General features: G+C 46.6%; 1 protein-coding gene across 4 annotated transcripts in view; it reads left to right on the top strand.

Moving 5' to 3' along the window:
- Positions 1–612: 612 nt before the first annotated feature.
- LSM14A (LSM14A mRNA processing body assembly factor) overlaps positions 613–19,386 on the top strand; it is a 103,418-nt gene continuing 84,644 nt past the window's right edge. For 3 of the 4 annotated variants that reach the window (XM_033941807.1, XM_033941805.1, XM_033941806.1), the window contains exons 1-2: positions 700–958; positions 16,735–16,898. In XM_033941807.1, coding sequence (XP_033797698.1) covers positions 838–958; positions 16,735–16,898 — 285 coding nt within the window. In that variant the 5' untranslated portion in view covers positions 700–837. Of the gene's footprint in view, positions 959–16,734; positions 16,899–19,386 lie in introns of all 4 variants that reach the window. The other variant, XM_033941808.1, reaches the window with a different exon arrangement.

The following is a 19,386-nucleotide window of genomic DNA, read 5'->3' as shown; positions in this document are numbered from 1 at the left end:
CTTCCTTTCCCACTTTAAAAAAAACCCCACCAGACATGGTTTTGTACTTAATTATTACTAGCCTTCTCCTTTATTCACTTTTTGGATTATGTGTTCTATTTTACTTGATGATTTTACCTATTTTAACCTTCCCCTTCCTTTTTTTTTTGTTTTTAATCAAGGCATGGTAGAGGTTTCTACCGCAGCCCGAAGCATTAACTAAATGCTTCAATGTTCACATTTCTATGAACGTGAGAGCAGGGGCTTAGTAAAATGAGGGTTTATTTTGTCTCTTGTCAATTATTTTATTTATTTATCTATACATACAGACTAGAATCCTTAACCCTACTCCTCTGCCCTCCAACCCAGCCAGCAGATTAACCGTTCCCCTTAACTGTATCTATGACATCCTGTTTGTCTGTCTTGGTTGTTTAGATTGTAAGCTCTTTCAAGCAGGGGCTGTTTTCTTCTTCTTTGTGACTCTGTACAACGCTGCGTAGGTCTGGTAGTAGTAGAAGAAACTTTAAACATCCTGGGTTAATAAACCAATCAAAGACAACCTAGGGCACCACGCGCTCTCCCAGAAACGAAAGGATCCGTCAAACACCTCCAAGTTCCAACGTGCGAGACGCCCGGGTTGAAAAAAACAACCCAAGTCTCGCGAGAGGAGGAGGAGCGGCGTATCCCGGCTGCCATTTCGTTCGCGTAAAGAAACATGAAGACGGCCATGTTGGCGTAAGGGAGCGAGCGAGGCAGGAGCGAGAGCGTCGGCGGCCGGTAGCTTGTCCGGATCGCAATCCAGCTCCATCGGCTGGCGGAGCGCCCGGGGACTCTCCAGTCCCCACGCCGGAGGTCGCTATGAGCGGAGGGACGCCTTACATCGGCAGTAAGATCAGCCTGATTTCCAAGGCGGAGATCCGATATGAGGGGATTTTGTACACTATCGACACGGAGAACTCCACCGTGGCGCTGGCCAAAGGTACTGGGCAGAGCGGGGGCTTTTAACGAGGCAATGGCGATACGCGCGTATTGCACACCAATCTTTCTGTGGGACGGGAGGCGGTAGAGAGGGGGCTTCCTCTTGCCCCTTCCCCGGGCAGACCCCCCCCCCCTTTCCACTGTCGCTGTTGTTGAGGGGACATCAAAGGACAGAGGTTGGGTGCGATTTTGCTGAGAGTCCGGGTATTAAAGCTCGAGTTGGGGGGAAGGTGGCCGTGGACTAAAATGTTCTTCGGGCGGGGAGGGTGTATTTGGGCGCGCTCTAACTTTAAATGCGTTGGCGCTTTGGAGCTTGTTCTGTGCGATGCTTCGGTTAAAAAAAGTACGTAGTTTAGGCAGAGCAACCTTGATGCACTTAGGAATTGATGTGTCTGGATGGTGTGCTGCTGATTCGACTTTGGGAAAATATGTTTTAGCGTTCTTCATCTTGGCTATGACGTTGGTACCTATTTTTGTTTCTTTAATGAAGAGGAGCGTCAGTTACACCCCAAAATCGAGGGAAATTAATTAATTAGTACTGTAAGTTTTTTTCATCCTTACCTTCTAGTTCTGTTTGTTTTAACCTTTTCTTTCGTCATCTCCCTTCTGCTTTGCAACCAATTAGAAACATTGTTTTGATTTTCTGGGCTGAAGGTGGCTTGCAATTTCAGTTGAGTTGTTGATAATTTTAGAACAGGTATTTAAGCTGAATCATTCCTTAGTCTGCCAATGTATATTATTTTATTGACGTTAACTTTATTCAGTCCTGCAACTCTATGTTGCTGTACCACTGTTTTGCTGTTCTTAAATATTTGTGCAGCAAGAAGGGCCATTAAAATCAAAATAGGATATTCTGTACGAAGGTTAACTTCATGGGTCCTCAGGTTGCCTAGGATAGTCCAACTCAATGAAAGAACTTAGTTTTGCTGGCTCTTCTGATGATTTTTAAAGGTGGATGTTTGGGGCAGAGATTTTAGAGCGTACCATACTCTCAGAAAGCTTGACCACTAAGAGATGGGATGGGGGATATGTGCCATGCACATCTGCCTCCTTCCCTGCAGCAGCACTGTTTCATTGGCAGTATCTGTTTGCCTTGGGTCCAAACATCTCCTTTGGTGCTGTGGGGCTTATTTGCCAGTGATGCTTTCCATCAATGTAGATCCAACTGGTTCCTATGGGGCCTAGCCTTTGTCACTATAGTATTTTTATTTCCATTGAGTTGGAGGATACCTTGTCTGCTGTTATTTCTCTGCCACAAATGGAACTGGGGTTGGATTCAGCTACCGGAAGGAAAAGTATAGTGAGTTGACATTTGGGGATCCCTATCCTAATGCTTTACTAAATAGAGTACTGACTATAGACATAGTCAGTCATATGATACAACTATCTTTACTTGGTTTTATATCCAGTCCTCCCAGGATAGTTCAGAACGGGTTACAAGTTTACATACATATTAAAGTGATTTATACAAAGTGACAACAAACATGACATGGCAGGACATTGACCAAGATAGCAAAAAAAATATGGTTAACAAAGCATGGTAAAACATAACATGACAAAACATGGTATGGTGAGACATAGCATAATGAGGATAGCATGGCAAACATATAAGTGGGCTAAGTTACTTTATCGAGGTATTGGGAATACCAGAGAATTCATTACCTTCCCTAACAAGGGCTTATTATTTAACTTTAAAGTCTCAAGAAACTCAAAATCAGCATCATAACCATCAGGAAGGTCCCTTAGATGTTACTGCAGTCTTGGAGGAATCCGTCACTGAAACAGCTGTTTCAGCTACTTTACTGATGACTGTTGCTTTATCCCCAGACAAAGATTGGATCCTTAAATTGTTCTTCAAAAATAGATCAAAGGACTTCTTGGGGTTCAAAATACAGATTTTTCCTGATGTTTCGAGAGAAACGCATAAGAAAAGACGAGAGTTTCTAATTTTGAAACCAGGAGTAACCCAATTAGGGGTTGTTTTCTTTTTACGTTACCCCTGCAAGTGTATTATAAGATACCACTATTTAAAATATGTTTTTGTAGACCCTTCTCATTTAGGTAGTTTTCTCTCCCTAAAACGCTTGGAGAATGAAGGTATAACAGCTCCTGCATAATTAAACACGCTTTTTGTTTTAGCAGCAGATATACATATCTTAATTATATTATTATGACTTAGTAATTACTCTTGTCTTACTTCTTGGATCATTTATGAGGACTTGAGTGTATTAAAGAAATGCTTTTCTTACTTTGATGATTTTTGTTTAAAATCTTATGTCTTGGATTACACTTTCTGTACAAGATGTTTAAGCTTGGAAAATAATTTTGAAAATTTAATAAAGAATTAAATGTAAGTAGGCTTCTACACAGAATTTAAATTAGGGGTGACAAATTTTTTAAATTTTATATGGCAAATCCCCTCTATATGATGGAATCAGTTTATTATTAGGTCACGGGTCAGGTTGATAGTATTTCCCAGTATGAAAAATGTTAAAATACATGAAATATTGATTATCCTCATTTTCTTTATCAAGCAGCCTTTTTTTAAATTATTCATTATCTCTAGAAATTCAAAGGAATAAGAATTACCAGGAGTTTAGACAGCTGCTTACAGCACTTATGCATTTGCTGGTCAGTTTTGTATGGCTGAAGTACTTTATTCTGGACTATTGGTCAGATCAGGTGATGCTTTGCACAGTGGGTTCCCTTCACTCCACAGAAGATACATAAGGATGTATCCTAATCTAGTATGTATCAAACCTTTTGTAGGATCTAGCTAGGTACCTGGGTTGGCCACTGTTGGAAACAGAATACTGGGCTTGTTAGACCTTCGGTCTATCCCAGTATTGCAATTCTTATAGTATTTGAAACTGGATTGGTTATAATATTTTTTGGGTTGCTCAATATACAGCCGCCAATCCACGGTGTAATCGATGCGGTGTTGTCTTCTAGCCGACTTCCTCTTCCTCAGTGCTGCAGTGCACAAAGCCTTGGGCAGAGGCTACTATGTGCATCCTGCGCCTGAACCGGAAGCCTTCTCTCTGAAGTTGCAATGTCAGAGGGAAGGCTTCCAGATGAGGCGCAAGGAGCCGCTGCCCACAGCTTTGTGCACTGCAGTAGAGAATGACACAGGGGGAACATCTGTCCCCGTCACCGGACCACCATCCCCTTCACATCCCCTTCACCGCCCCATCCCCACGGTCCCCTTCACGTCCCCATCCCTGCAGCATCCACCCTTTCGCCGCCTCACTGCCCTTCGGCACCCTTCGCGCGTACCGTGCATCTCCCTCCCCCTTACCGTCTCGGCGCGTTTTAAGGTTTCAGACTTGTTAAAAGCCACCGGAGTATTCATGTAGTCGTATGTGTGGCCGGAAGCTTCTCCTCCGACACAACCAGAAGTTGCGTCAGAAGAGATGCTTCTGCCCACGCACGCGTCTGAAACCTTAGAACACGCCGCGAAGGTAAGGGGGAGGGAGGGAGATAGATTCGGGTAGGAAGGAGGGAGGGGGTTGCACGCAATCGGTGACCATGCATGTTCCCTCCCTTAACTGCGGAGACAAGGCCATTTACCGCTCCACAGGGCGGTGGATGGCCTTGTCCCTGTACCTGCAGTGAGCATCTTTCCCCCTCCACCGTTTTGGCAGGTTACCCGCGGCTACTCACGGCTAGCCGTGGGTAACTTTCACCGTGTCATTCTCTACTCTGCAGCACCGAGGAAGAGGGAGCTGATGCAAAAATAAAACAGCCAGGAGGGAGCAGGCCAGAAGGCAAGGCACAACATGGAGGGAGGGAGACAACAATGGTAGGGGAATGATTTTAATTTTTGAATTTAGTGATTGATTTATATTTGCTGTCTGTATTTTGCACTGTTTAGGAAGAAATGCATTTTTCTTTTCTTCTGGGGTTGTACTGCATGCAGAGTCTTGCATCTTAGGGTTTGTTTGTACACTTCTCCCTTTGAATCTGCGGTTTCAGTATTCGGTTATTCGCGATTTTTATTTTTTTAAACAGGAAATGCTGCATTCTGGACCTCCCCGCCTTCCCCCAGGAAGGGCGCCTCTTCGCTCTGTTTTACGAAAGCATCTTTCTAGCGGTGATGTTCTCCGAACCCAGCCAATGAAAAGCTGCACTTCTGCTGCTCACCTTCTCATCCCCTTTTATGCATGTGAAGCTGCGGTGCGCATGCGCTTCTGCTTTCAACCTGCCCTCCCCCACTCCCTTCTATCTTAGCCTATCCAGCATGGAGGATGTCAAGGTTCACGCAAACTGGGAACGAAATACCGGGCTGAGAGCTGAGGCCGAAGACTGCCAGTACTTGTTTGGGAGTTCTCAGTGGCTTTTTCATGTCCAGGTTTATCTCTCTTTCCTTCCTCGGTTTCTTCCTGGTCCACTGCCGATAATCAGCGGCGCGTCTGTTCTTACCGAGTCCAGCGCTGGGATGGGCGAGCCAATGGGCATCTTCAATCAGATAAGGTCCGGGACGCTGGGGGGAAGGCAGGAAGGAGGTGGGGGTGGATCAGAATTGGCCCAAAAGTTATTTTTAAATTTTAAACATTCGTGGGCCGGCTCTGCCCCTAACCCCCGCAAATATTGAGGGATAAGTGTATGTTAGTACTTTTAGTTTTTGGTCCTGTATTTGCATGGGAATATCTGTGTTCTGGTAGGAATGAATATTGAGAAGCATACAGTGTGCTTTGTGTAGTTTAATTTTGTGGTTAACCATTATGCGTTGTTGATTATATTGTGTTTGTGTGTATATGAAAAATGAATGGAAAAAATGGAGTTACAATTAGTACTATTATGTGGGCGGGGTCTGGAGCGGAGATTGGGTGGAGATGGGCGGGGTCTGGCCCATGACCTAGCCCAGTGTACAACTGCCAGTCCGCCGACCAGTGTCGGTCCACAAAATAATTATTTTATTTCCGCCGGTCCATAGGTGTCAAAATGTTGAAGAACACTGCTCTAAAGAGTCTATTAAAAAGAGATATAGGATTACATAAATTTGTAGTTCAAGGGCACAGTCTGATAGTTACAGGCATAGGCAATGCTAAATACATACAGACAACCTGCCTCCATGCAGACAGGGGCAGAACACTTATGCTATGTAGATTATAAGTCCAAGTATCCAGATGCTCAGGGATTGGCTAAGCTAGAATCTTCTGGATTCTCAATCAATACCTTTTTAGAATCTCTCTCTTCCCTATCCAGTGTCTCTGCAGCTTGAGAAAATGTCAGACACCAAAGGCCCCACACACAGTCTGATGTCTCACCCTGCCCACAGCTCTCTGTCACTCTCCAGCCCATTCCTAGGTGTAACTTCAGTAATGGAACAAAGAAAAAGGCAAGAGAGAGGTCCTAACATAGAAACATGATGGCAGATAAAGGCCAAATGGCCCATCTAGTCTGCCCATCCACAGTAACCATTATCTCTCGCTCTTATTAGTCCTTTAAAAATCCGTCCCAACACCGTCCAAGTTTTGGCATGTATATGCCTTCAACAGGGGACACTTGCACTTTCTGCATTGTGTTAAAAGGTTGGGATTAGAGAATGACATGGCGACAGATTTTTTTTCCCCGTCCCATCTCCACGAGTTCTTTTCCTGACTACCCCATTCCTGCAAGCTCCACTCTCATGTGTTTGAGGCTTGTGTGGTTAAGGCAAAGCTTACAGGAATTGGACAGGGACAGCAACGAAACTCACAAGGACGGAGGGAAATTGAGTTCCTGCGGGGATGGGGAAAAATTTGTCCCCGTTTCATTCTGTAGTTGGGATGTTTTCAAATAAAGCCATTTAGAAATGATGGCAGTAAACAAGTCTTCTAAGCTGCAGTGGCAAGCTGCCATCAGCTTGCACTGAGTTTTTACCTGTGACCCCCCCCTCCTGCCCGGGAGTATGTGGCGCAATGGTTGGAGCTACAGGCTCAGCACCCTGGGGTTGTGGGTTCAAACCCCATGCTGCTCCCTGTGACCCTGGGCAAGTCACTTAGTCCTCCATAGCCCCAGGTACGTTAGATCGATTGTGAGCCCTCCATGACAGATAGGGAAAATGTTTGAATACCTGATTATAAAAATAATCTTGCTAGGCGGTATATAAAAACCTAATAAACTTGAAACTTTTGAAAATAGTTACATAAGAACATAAGAATAGCCTTACTGGGTTGGAACATTGGTCCATCTAGTCCAGTAGCCTGTCCTCACAGTGGCCAATCCAGGTTACTAGTACTTGGCGAAACCCCCAAAAGTAGCAACAGTTCATGCTACCGATCCAGGGTAAGCAGTAGTTTTCCCTATGTCTGTCTCAATAACAAACTATGGACTTTTCCTCCAGGAAATTGTCCAAACCTTTCTTAAAACCAGCTTTGTTAACCACTATTATCTTCAGAAGGGACAGGGTGAGACAGAGGGAAAGGTCCAGTGCAGGTCAGAGGTAGCCTGTGTGTAAGACTGCAGTTGGCAATGAAGTAAAGAGAGCGTACTTCTGAAAAGGTACATGGTGGGGAGAAGGAGGCAAGATAAGAGATGCCAGACCATGAGTAGGGAGGCATGGAGAAGGTGTACAGTAGAGAATGACACGGTGATAAAATTCATCACCATTCCCGTCCCCGCGGATAACCGCGGTAAACCATCTTCATGTCATTTTTTAAGGAGAGAGGGAAGAATCAGAGTATGAATGGCCACAACCACTGACCCTTAAGCTTTGCTTTGAAGAATGCTGGTGTAGAAGGACTGAGGCTGAAATAGACACTAAAAAATGACAATTATTTCCCGCGGTTATCCGTGGGGAAGGGAACAGTGATGAATTTTGTCACCGTGTCATTCTCTATGTACAGCATGTCTGTGTTCTTGGGCAGTCCGGATGGAGTGGAGCAGTAGCCTAGTGATTAGTGCAGTAGGCTTTGATCCTGGCAAACTGGGTTCAATTCCAATTGCAGCTCCTTGTGACCTTGGGCAAGACACTTAACCTATTGCCCCAGATACATAACTTAGATTGTGAGCCTACTCAAAATGAATTCTGCTTTAGTTTTAACATTTCCAAGCAAACAGTAGCTTATAAGGAGGGAGTGCATTTTTTCTGATAGTGGGGTGCATGTATGAATCATTAGGAGAGGAGTACATTCCTTTTTTATGTAATTCATACTGTTTAAGAAGAGTGCATATTGCTATGGAAAGAGTGCACACTCTTGACAAATCATTTCAAAAATAAAAAACAGAGCTTAGGGAAAAAAACATACAGCTCTTTGGCCGCCCATCACTAATAGCTTATACACCCCCCCCCCTTTTTTTTTTTTTTTTTAAATTAACCTGTGGTAGAGGTTTTTACTGCAGCCCGGAGTGCTAAATGCTCCTACGCTCATAGGAGCAGTGTCTGAGCATTTAGCACTCCGAGCCGTGGTAGAAACCTCTACCATGGGTTAGTAAAAGGGGAGGGTTTTATTTAGTGACCTTTTATTTTTATGGTTCTTATGTTCTGCTTCCTGCAGTCCCATGAGGGTTCTCTTGACCTGTCATAATTTGGAGCTAAGGCTCTTTGGCTCAGCAGGATGTAACCAAGAATAAACCATTTAAAAATGTGCTGGTTCCTGAAAGAAGAGAATTTGCTAATTGAAAGATTTTATTATTCAGAAAGCTGCATAACATAATGTGACAGTGCTACCTGCCCTTAAGGACACAGACTTGTTCTTTTACTAAAATGTTAGCTTATGTTTATTAAGATTTATAGACTGCACTTCGCTATAACATCAATGTGGTTTACAAAAAATATATAGAAAGGAAAAGAACGCAGTTATAATAAGTAAAAAGATTAAAAACTAAAATAACATTAAAAAAATTAAATAGGACTTCCCATAAATGAAGGAGCTATTATATAGGAGTTAATTGTTTTGCTTTAGTTCAAACCTTTTATCAAACATAAAATAGCTTGCTTTTTGATTTTTTTTTTTTACTGTAAAAAAAAAATCAACATTGAATACAAGTTATATGATTGCATCTTTGGAGCTACTGTATAAACATTATTAAATTATTATAGATTATTTTGTATATGGGGATCGTATTATAGGAAATGATTGAATCACATAATCTCAACAAGATGTAAAGAAATTACAAACTCCTTGGATGAGTGAGTACCGTATTTTCGCGGATATAACGCGCACCTGTGTAAAACGCGCACAGGGGTATAGCGCGCAGAAATCACGATGATATGTACCAAAACTTTTCTATACCGCGCTCAGGCATATAACGCGCATGATGCCCGACGCTCCTTTCGCCCGCCCTGACTTTCCGTGCGCTGTCCCGACTCTCCGTTCACCCCCCTGACTTCCGTGCACTGCCCTGACTTTCCGTGCGCTGTCCCGACTCTCCGTTCACCCCCCCTGACTTTCCGTGCACTGTCCCCCCTTGAAGTCCTGTCCCCCCTTGAAGGTCTGTCCCCATCCTGAAAGCCTGATGCCCCCCCCCGACGTCCGATACATCCCCCCCCCCCCCCGGCAGGACCACTCGCACCCTCACCCCGAAGAACCGCCGACTCCCCAACAATATCGGGCCAGGAGGGAGCCCAAACCCTCCTGGCCACGGCGACCCCCTAACCCCACCCCGCACTACATTACCGGCAGGAGGGATCCCAGGCCCCCCTGCCCCCGACGCAAACCCCCCCCCCCCCCCCCCCCCCCCCCAAGAACCTCCGCCCGTCCCCCAGCCGACCCGCGACCCCCCTGGCCGACCCCCACGACACCCCCACCCCCCTTCCTCGTACCTTTGTGTAGTTGGGCCAGAAGGGAGCCCAAACCCTCCTGGCCACGGCGACCCCCTAACCCCACCCCGCACTACATTACGGGCAGGAGGGATCCCAGGCCCTCCTGCCCTCGACGCAAACCCCCCCCCCCCAACGACCGCCCCCCCCAAGTACCTCCGCCCGTCCCCCAGCCGACCCGCGACCCCCCTGGCCGACCCCCCCACCCCCCTTCCCCGTACCTTTGGAAGTTGGCCGGACAGACGGGAGCCAAACCCGCCTGTCCGGCAGGCAGCCAACGAAGGAATGAGGCCGGATTGGCCCATCCGTCCTAAAGCTCCGCCTACTGGTGGGGCCTAAGGCGCGTGGGCCAATCAGAATAGGCCCTGGAGCCTTAGGTCCCACCTGGGGGCGCGGCCTGAGGCACATGGGCCAAACCCGACCATGTGTCTCAGGCCGCGCCCCCAGGTGGGACCTAAGGCTCCAGGGCCTATTCTGATTGGCCCACGCGCCTTAGGCCCCACCAGTAGGCGGAGCTTTAGGACGGATGGGCCAATCCGGCCTCATTTCTTCGTTGGCTGCCTGCCGGACAGGCGGGTTTGGCTCCCGTCTGTCCGGCCAACTTCCAAAGGTACGGGGAAGGGGGGTGGGGGGTCGTGGGGGTCGGCCAGGGGGGTCGCGGGTCGGCTGGGGGGGCGGTCGGAGGTTCTTGGGGGGGGCGGTCGTTGGAGGGAGGGGGGTTTGCGTCGAGGGCAGGAGGGCCTGGGATCCCTCCTGCCCGTAATGTAGTGCGGGGTGGGGTTAGGGGGTCGCCGTGGCCAGGAGGGTTTGGGCTCCCTTCTGGCCCAACTACACAAAGGTACGGGGAAGGCGGGTGGGGGTGTCGTGGGGGTCGGCCAGGGGGGTCGCGGGTCGGCTGGGGGACGGGCGGAGGTTCTTGGGGGGGGCGGTCGTTGGAGGGAGGGGGGTTTGCGTCGAGGGCAGGAGGGCCTGGGATCCCTCCTGCCCGTAATGTAGTGCGGGGTGGGGGTAGGGGGTCGCCGTGGCCAGGAGGGTTTGGGCTCCCTCCTGGCCCGATATTGTCGGGAAGTCGGCGGTCCTTCGGGGTGGGGGTGCGAGTGGTCCTGCCGGGGGGGGGGATGTATCGGACGTCGGGGAGTCGGCCGGGCAAGAGGGCTTGGGCTCCCTCTTGCTCCGATCGTGGATGCGGGTGGGAGCGCGTGCGAGCGGTCGTTCGGGGTGGGGGTGCGAGCGGTCCTGCTGGGGGGGTGAATCGGGCGTCGGGCGGGGTGGGAACTATGTTTAAAAACTTTTCTATACCGCGCTCAGGCATATAACGCGCGAGGGGTATGCGCGGTACGTAAAATCACGTATAACGCGCGCGTTATATCCGCGAAAATACGGTAAATTGGCACATTTTACTATTCCACTTTGCTTTAAAAATTTTTTACTTGTTAACAGGGATGCACATCGGATGCCCAGATGTGGTAATTTTGTAGTTGCATGTTCTAAACCAGTGATTCTCAAACCTGTCCTGGTAGACCCCCAGCCAGTCAGGTTTTGAGGATATCCGTAGTGAATATACATGAGAGAGATTTGAATATAATGGAAGTGGCAAGTATGCTAATCTGAGAGAGGAGGTGGCAAGACTGAGAAGCATTTGTGACAATGAGGAGGTACATTGATATAAATCAAAATTTATTTTATTGCATAAGCCTTGTGGTTCTATGTGGTTTGCAAAAGAGAAAAACCTGACCAATGTCAGTGAGCTACAATAAGACTGAGGAAGGAGGTAGCAGTGGAATTACAAAGGTGGTTGACGGTATGTTTTTTACAAAGAGGTAGAAAGATTAATGACAAGGGGCTGCCATATAGGTTGGCAACATTGGTAAACTGTAAAGTACAGAGCCTTACAAAGGAGGTATAGCAGATCAGAATCAGTGAGCTATGTCATAGTGACAAGCTAAGTTAGCATTTGAGGTAGTTTCTGAGAATATGTAAGAAGGTCTGCTGAATTTCGGGTAAAGGTGTGTTTTTGGGAACTTCCTAAAGTGCGTGTAAGAGGTAGATGTTTTGACCAGTTGACTCAGTTCTGGATCTTTGGTGGCAGCTTGGTAAGATAGTAGTCTGCTGAGGAATCTTTTTTTGAGTGCAGCCTTTCATTGAGGGGAAGGTGAAGAATGATTGATGTGTGGATCAACCAGGTCCAATGAATTGATTGGTGAGGTAGTTAGGCAGTAGTGGATCATCGGACCTCCCCATTTTTCATTGTAGTTAGGCAGTAGACCATATAGTACTTTGTAAAGAGGCATCCGAATTTGATTAACCGTTCCCCTTAACTGTATCCATGACATCTTGTTTGTCTGTCTTGCCTGTTTAGATTGTAAGCTCTTTCGAGCAAGGACTGTTTTCTTACTCTTTGTGACTCTGTACAGCACTGCATGCGTCTGGTAGCGCTATAGAAATAATTAATAGTAGTAGTAGCAGCACTTGGCCTTCAATTGTCAGCCAATGCAGCTTTTGATAGAACAGAGTTATGTGGTAGAAATTTTTTTAGGTGGGAAATAGAGACAAATTTTTTTCCCCGTCCCCGCGGAAACTAATTTTCCTGTCCCGGCAAGTTCTTTACCTGTCCCTACCATGTTCCCTGCAAGCTCTGTCCTCATCAGCACAAGCCTCAAACACTTTAAAATCATAAGTGTTCGAGGCTTTAAAATAAGTGTTAAGGCAGAGCTTATTACAGGAATGGCACAGTGACAAATCTCACGGGAGCGGGGAAATTGAGTTCTTGCGGGAATGGGGACAAATTTGTCCCTGTGTCATTCTCTAGTTGGAGATTAGTCTGATTGCAGTGTTTTGGATGACACTTAGTTTCCGGAAGTGTCTGCATAGTCCTGCTAGGTAAACAATGTTGGAGTAGTCAAAGATGCTTAGCACTAATGCCTGGACTAAGAGTTGGAATGGTGCCAGTTCAAAGTATTTCCTTATGGACCTGAGTTTCCATAATGTGTTGAAGTCTTTACATACAACATTATCTACTTGGGCTGACATGGATAATTGTCTAGGTGGACACCCAGGATTTTAATTGTAGAGGAGATTGGAAAGTTGGTTCCCCCTCAAGTTGAGGGAGTCCGTTGTGCAGTTGGTGGACAAGGTTATGAAGAATTTTGTTTTATCAGTATTTAGTTTTAGTTTGCAGTGGGCCATCCACTCTTCTATCGTGGACAAAGGTCTTTGATGATTGGGAAGGAAGGAATAGACATTCTAGTTTTTCTTCCAAAAGCCATTCTGATGAGGTTGGCTTTATTCCTGATGGGTTGTATATTGGCTTATGAACATGAGATGGAGAGGTAGTTGATCGCTTGGTAGTCCGTTGATCGTGGCAGAGTGTATATGGTTCTGCCTTTCTGGGTCTAGAGTATGTGATTTTGTTTCTCTGGTTGTGTATAGTATGGTTTGAACTGGTTTTGCGATGACCTCATGACAGTCTATGATGGTTCTGAATGTTGGTGTTGTCCAGTATATATGTTGGGTCTTGTGATCGTGCAGTGGACTGGTATTTGCTTGACAAAAGGTAGTCCATCCCAAGCTGCCATACCAAGTGAGGTAGAGCAGGATAATAGTCAGCCACCCCATGCTTGAGGATTGGTTGGATGGTTCCTTTCAGGGATGATGGGGAGTGGAGTTCTACTCCTTGGTCCTCCCAGTGTCCAGTTGTCTCTTGGTGAATATGGATAGCCCTAGTTTGAAATTTGAAAAGTTTTTGATAGAGTTGCCTATTCTTCAGGAGGGTTGGTGTGAGGGATTTCCATGTTGGCCCAATTCCATGGCTCTCCCAGCTTCCAGCAGTGTCCTTTGAGATTGCTCCTGATTTGTAGCGGAATTGCTGTAGTGGCTTTTTTGTGGCTCTATCAGTAAACTATAATTTTATATGTACACACTTTCTCTCTTTCAGAATGCTCTTCAGTTACCGAATTGCTGACTTAAACCTAAAAATGTCATGTAGTCATCTCGGAAACACTAATAACATATCTTAATCTAAGTACAGTAGTTTGTATTACTCACTGTTGTCTTGGTCCATACAAAGGGGCCTGCCTGTCATGCGGCCCTGTAAGGCCGTTGAGAGGCCTGAAGAAGGTAGGCGGGGCCTCATCTGTGTGGTGCTCTGCTCCGGTGGGGAGAGAAGAGATGAGCCGGTTCCTTTCTCTTCTTTCTGCTGGGGCTTGTGTGTGTTGGGTGCCTGGTGCAATTTTAGTTTGCTGGGCCGTTAGGAGGCCTGAAGAAATGGTTCATGAGGCATCAAAGATTTCCAGCAGTGGGGGAAGAAGAGACTGTGCTGAGGGAAGACAGCTGGACTCAGATTATGGAACCCTGCAAGATTGGTACTGTGACTCCATGCGCCCTTGAACTGAAGAACCGGTATGCAGCCCTGGATGTGGAGGAGATGAGAGCACCCCAGGGAGAGGAAGGACCAAAGCTTGAAATTCCAAAATTTACTGGATCCATGACCACTAGGAGGCGTAAGGCTATTATGTTCTTATGAAGGGATCTGTACTGGGACTAGTGCTATTTAACTTATTTATAAATGATCTGAAAATTGGAACAACGAGTGAGGTGATTAAATTTGCAGATGACACTAAACTGTTCAAAGTTGTTAAAACGCATGTGGATTGTGAAAACTTGCAGGCAGACCTTAGGAAATTGGAAGACTGGGCATCCAAGTGGCAGATGAAATTTAATGTGGACAAATGTAAAGTGATGCACATTGGGAAGGATAATCTGAATCACAGTTACTGGATGCTAAGGTCCACCTTGGGGGTTAGTGCCCAAGAAAAGGATCTGGGTATCATTGTAGACAATACGATGAAACCTTCCGCCTAATGTGTGGCGGCAGCCAATAAAGCAAACAGGATGCTGGGAATTATTAAAAAGGGATGGTTAACAAGACCAAGAATGTCATAATGCTCCTGTATTGCTCCATGGTGCGACCTCATTTGGAGTATTGCATTTAATTCTGGTCTTCTTATCTCAAGAAAGATATAGTGGCGCTAGAAAAGGTTCAAAGAAGAGCGACCAAGATGGTAAAGGGGATGGAACTCTTCTCGTATGAGGAAAAACTAAAATGATTAGGGCTCTTCAGCTTTGAAAAGAGACGACTGAGAGGAGATATAATTGAAGTCTACAAAATCCTGAGTGGAGTAGAATGGGTACAAGTGGATCGATTTTTTTTCACTGTCAAAAATTACAAAAACTAGGGGACACTCGATGAAGTTACAGGGAAATACTTTTAAAACCAATAGGAAGAAATTTTTTTTCACTCGAAGAATAGTTAAGCTCTGGAACGCGTTGCCTGAGGATGTGGTAAGAGCCAGAATAGTGTAGCTGGTTTTAAGAAAGGTTTGGAAGAGTTCCTGGAGGAAAATTCCATAGTCTGTTATTGACAAAGACATAGGGGAAGCCACTGTTTGCCCTGTATTGGTAGTATGGAATATTGCTACACCTTAGGTTTTGGCCAGTTACTAGTGACCTGGATTGGCCACCGTGAGAACGGGCTACTGGGCTTGATGGACCATTGGTCTGAGCCAGTAAGGCTGTTCTTATGTTCTAAGGTAGTGATAGTTGGCGATCCCTTCTATGGGGTACAGAAGCGTCCATCCGCAGACCAAACATGATGACCCAGGCGGTATGCTTGATGCCAGAATCCGAGATGTTATGGAGAGCGTCAAGACTCTTCAAGCCTGATGGCTATTATCTGATGCTGCTCATCCATGTTGGCACTAATTATACTGCTAGGTACCCCGTGAACGTATTAAAAGTGACTTTGTGACTCTGGGAGAGACGGTGAAGTAGTCGGGTGCACAGATGGTATTCTTGTCCATCCTTCCTGTCGAGAGTATAGGCCAGAGCAGAGAAGCTCGCATCCTGGAGACAAATACGCGGATGATGTCATCGAGAGCGTTTTGGCTTCCTGGATCATGGGCTGATTTTCCAAGGGCTGCTGAGCAGGGATGGTATGCATCTATCAAAGAAGGGAAGAAGTGTCTTTGGAAACAGGCTGGCTAATCTACTGAAGAGGGCTTTAAACTAGAGCATGTTGATCAAAGCCCCTGGGTGAGTATAAGCCCTCGGGTAAGTAAATCACTGAATACATCTATATGGATGGGAAAAGGAAGCAGTGTCTGCAAAGCAGTATACACTTCCCCCTCACCATTTGTGGTTTCGGCAATCGCGATTTCACATATTCGCGATTTTTTGGGGCGGGGGAAAAAAAGAAAAAAAACCCCACAGTTTAGCCTTCTCCCCGGCGTCCCGGCCTTACCTAGTGGTCTAGCAGGCTTTCGGGGCAGGAGCGATCTTCCTACACTCCTGCCCCGTGTAGATCGCCAATAGGAAATGGCTGTGGGGAGTTCCCGTCGTAGTCTCGAGAGACTATGGGAACTCATGGCAGCTATTTCCTATTTGCGATCTGCACGGGGCAGGAGCGTAGGAAGATCGCTCCTGCCCCAAAAGCCCGCTAGACCACCAGATAAGGCCGGGAGGGAGGCGGGGGTGGGTCAGAGCCGGACCAGAAGATATTCGCGGTATTTCACCATTCGCGGTCCGGCTCTCCCCTATCCCCCGCGAATCCGGAGGGAGAAGTGTATACTAATTCTCAAAGTATGGATCTAGAAGCTGTGATGGAAGAAGAGGAGTTGGATATAGTTGTGATCACGGAGACCTATGACTGGGATGTAGTTATTCCGGGCTATAATCTGTTCAGGAAAAACAGGGTAGGAAGAAAAGGAGGGGGGAGGGAGTAGCGTTATATGTTAAAGATCTTATTAAAGACACACAATTGCCAGATCTACTGGGCAAGGAAGGAACACCTACACACATTGCATAGAAGTGCTATGCATCTGTATACCTACTTTTTATGTGCACATACCCCCAGACAATTTTTTTATAAGTTCTCACTTGAAATTAAGAAGCAATATTTTACAAGCTTGTGTCACTTCATGTAATTATCCCTGATGCCACAATTCTAACACCTTAATTAAACATTTTTTACTTAGTTCGTTCCTTTGGAACAGAAGATCGACCAACAGATAGACCTATACCACCTCGTGATGAAGTCTTTGAATACATTATATTCCGTGGCAGTGACATCAAAGATTTAACTGTTTGTGAGCCACCAAAACCACAATGTTCCCTGCCGCAGGACCCAGCCATTGTTCAGGTAAGATGGGATAGAACACTAGTCTACCTTTCTGGTATGTTGCTGTTCTCACTTCCATTTTAACAGGAATGTATTTATAAGTGGGAAAATGCCAATTACACGGAAGATTCTTCTTATATTAGCAAAGAAGCTCATGTGGTCTTCAGATTGTGAAATAAAAAACAGAGGATGGCTCTTGACATAAGGGAGCCTGAACTAGTTGAAATCCAAAGAGCCTTCACAATGTAAGATGAAAGACTTTAATTACAAATAAAAATAATAATGAATTAATTATAATAATATTAAAAACCCAACACTGCCATGTTTCAGGTAAACTGCCTGCATCGGGGGGTTCATAAAACTTCATAAAATCCATGAATCTTCAATCAAAAGGAATACATCAGGGGTGTCCAATGTCAGTCCTCGAGGGCCGCAATCCAGTCGGGTTTTCAGGATTTCCCCAATGAATATGCATGAGATCTATTAGCATACAATGAAAGCAGTGCATGCAAATAGATCTCATGAATATTCATTAGGGAAATCTTGAAAACCCGACTGGACTGCGGCCCTCGAGGACCGACATTGGACACCCCTGGAATACATGAACAATAAATGTATACAGGCAGTCCCCAGGTTAAGAACAAGTCAAGTTTTTTTTAAACCGTTCTTAAGTTAAATTTGTATGTAACTCGGGTCCTGTACAATACACAGTCTATAAAAACATTAAAAGAAACAGTTTTCAAAATAAAATACTGTAGTTTAAATAGAAAAGATAGGTTTACACTTTTTGTTCTTCATCAGTCCCACTGTTTCCTCTCTACCACCACATTCAACATTCTCCCTCTCATCACTCTCCCCCGTGCATCTGTACCTTATGCCTCTCCCACCACAATGTCCAATATTTCTGTCTCCCTCCTGATGCCCAACAATTCACCTACTTTCTTCATTTCCCCATGTGCACCATCTCTTTCCCTCTCACTCAGACACCCATGCCCAACAGTTCTTCCTTTCTATTCCCTCCCCACCTCAGCATCTTTCCCTCACTTTCTCCATTCTTCCATTCTGTGTCCCATGTTCATGCTCCCTCCCTCCTTTCTTCCATCTTGTCTGAAGCTTGTGCCCCCTCTCTTCCTTCTGTTTCCCAACGTGACCCTGCTTCTCCATTCCTATGCCAATGCAGTCCCTCTTCCTTCCTGTCCCAACGTAACCCTCTTCCTCCCTTCTGTGTTTCAACGTGTGCCCCTTGTCATCCCCCCTCCATTCCACATCCCAAATTTGTGCCTCCCGCACTTACCTCCTCTTGCTGGCTCCCTCCTCCCATCCGCACTTCTGTTGTCAAAGCCGCAAGCAGTAGCTCCAGTATGTGGTCTCCTGGCCTTGCAAAGCTCGTGCATGCAGCCTGCTGACCCGGAAGCCTTCCTGCTGACTGACTGTCAGAGGAAAGGCTTCCGGGTAAGCGAGCCTTATGCATGAGCCTTGCAAGGCCAGGGGACCACGTGCTGGAGCCACCGCTTGCATCTTAGAGAATTGCACAGGGGACAGAAATCCCACCCGTCCCGGCGAGGAATTCCTCCGTCCCTGTCCATCCCCCCATAAAAGTTACCTGTCCCCCATAAAAAGCAGCAATTACTTCAGAATGTTTTGATTTTTTTTTATAAAGCTTATCATACATACAGAACGCAACCTCCCTACCCCTCACACTGGCCCACTTGCTTCCTTGTCACCATCACCACACTCTCCCTACCTCTGATCCTGTCACCATCATCTCTGTACCCCCTTATGCCTGTTCCTGTCACCAGATTCTCTCCCTTCCCCTTCACCCCATCCAGCCTGCCACTTCACTCTCCCTACCTCTCTCTGCCCAAGGTGGAAGGCTTTCAAGTTGGCTGGCCTGTCTGCCACCTTATTCTCTAGCCACCTGTCAACCCATGCTCCATGTCACCATTGCCTCATTCTCTCTACCCCTCATGATGGTCGTCACCTATTCTTTATGCTAGTTCTCATATTAGCCATACTGCCTGGTTACTTGTCTCTATCTTGTGCCCCCCCCCCCCGCCCTCCTCTCCCTGTCACCTCACTCTCCCTTCATGCTAGCTCTCACTCTTTCTTCTCTTCACCCTGGCCTGCTTGTCACTTCCTCTCCCTTCCCCCTAGCTGTCCCGCACAAGCCCACCCCTGCCTAACCTGTGGGCCAAATTGACTCTCCTCTTTTTCCTCCCCCACCTGTCACATGCATGCCAAGTCCCAGCACCCACCAAGCCTTTCCCCCTCCCCCACCCCACTTACCTGACCTTAGCAGCACCAGTAAGCTCCTGCCAAGTGGTTTGGCAGGGGGAGTAGGCCCTCTCCCAGCCAGCCACCCCAGTGCCCAGGAGCTGCAGCTAGAGAATGACATGGGGAAAAAAATCTGTCCCCGTCCTCGTCCCACCATCCTCTGCACCGCCCCATCACCGCCACTGCCATCCTATTCACTGCCCCGTCACCATCCCCGCAGCATCCATATAAGCCT

This window comes from Geotrypetes seraphini, chromosome 4 (genome assembly GCF_902459505.1).
Source record: "Geotrypetes seraphini chromosome 4, aGeoSer1.1, whole genome shotgun sequence".
Lineage (NCBI taxonomy): Eukaryota > Metazoa > Chordata > Amphibia > Gymnophiona > Dermophiidae > Geotrypetes > Geotrypetes seraphini.
This window is presented reverse-complemented; position numbering and strand designations above follow the sequence as displayed.